This window comes from Myotis davidii, unplaced genomic scaffold (genome assembly GCF_000327345.1).
Source record: "Myotis davidii unplaced genomic scaffold, ASM32734v1 scaffold1765, whole genome shotgun sequence".
NCBI classification, from domain to species: Eukaryota; Metazoa; Chordata; class Mammalia; order Chiroptera; family Vespertilionidae; genus Myotis; species Myotis davidii.
The window spans coordinates 131259-131790 of NW_006296231.1; the positions used below are offsets into that span (position 1 = coordinate 131259).

The 532-nt window shown below is 63.3% G+C and overlaps 1 protein-coding gene across 1 annotated transcript in view; it reads left to right on the forward strand.

Annotated features, from left to right (window-relative positions):
• NLRP5 (NLR family, pyrin domain containing 5) overlaps nt 1-268 on the forward strand; it is a gene marked incomplete at its 3' end in the record, with an annotated part of 17074 nt that extends 16806 nt beyond the window's left edge. The window contains exon 9 of the mRNA XM_015568815.1: nt 98-268. Within this exon, the coding sequence (XP_015424301.1) occupies nt 98-268 (171 nt within the window). The remainder of the gene's footprint in view (nt 1-97) is intronic.
• Nucleotides 269-532: the final 264 nt, after the last annotated feature.

Genomic DNA, 532 nt, shown 5'->3' on the forward strand with positions numbered 1-532 from the left:
ACTTTTTTTTTAATTGTGAAAGGGGAAGTCCAAGGGGTTGAAGGAAGAAGGCCGGAGCGTTGGTCTTGGGGTCACCCCTCGCGTGTCGGGCCCGCAGGTTGGAGGCGTGCGAGCTGACGTCCGGCTGCTGCGAGGCCCTGGCCTCCGCGCTGCTCTGCAACCGCTACCTGCGCAGCCTGAACCTGCTGCGGAACAACCTCTGCCCCGAGGGCATCCGGGAGCTGTGCCGCGCCTTCGGGCGCCCCACCTCCAAACTGCAGGTCATCGGGTGAGTCCTGGCGGCTGTCCCCCCGGGGACAGGCCTCCCCTCCCAGACACGCGGGAGGCAGAGTGTGGAAGAGGGGGGGTCGCTGGGAGGGGGAAGGTCGTGGCTAAGCCACCAGAACGTTATCCAACCATTAATGCCTCCTGTGTCCCAGGCCCGGTGCTGGGCGCTGGGATCAGGGATACGGAGCTAGAGGCCGGTGCCGGCTTCCTGGGCTTAACGTGGGGTGGGAAGACATCATACACATGAAATGTTGATTCTCAAAAA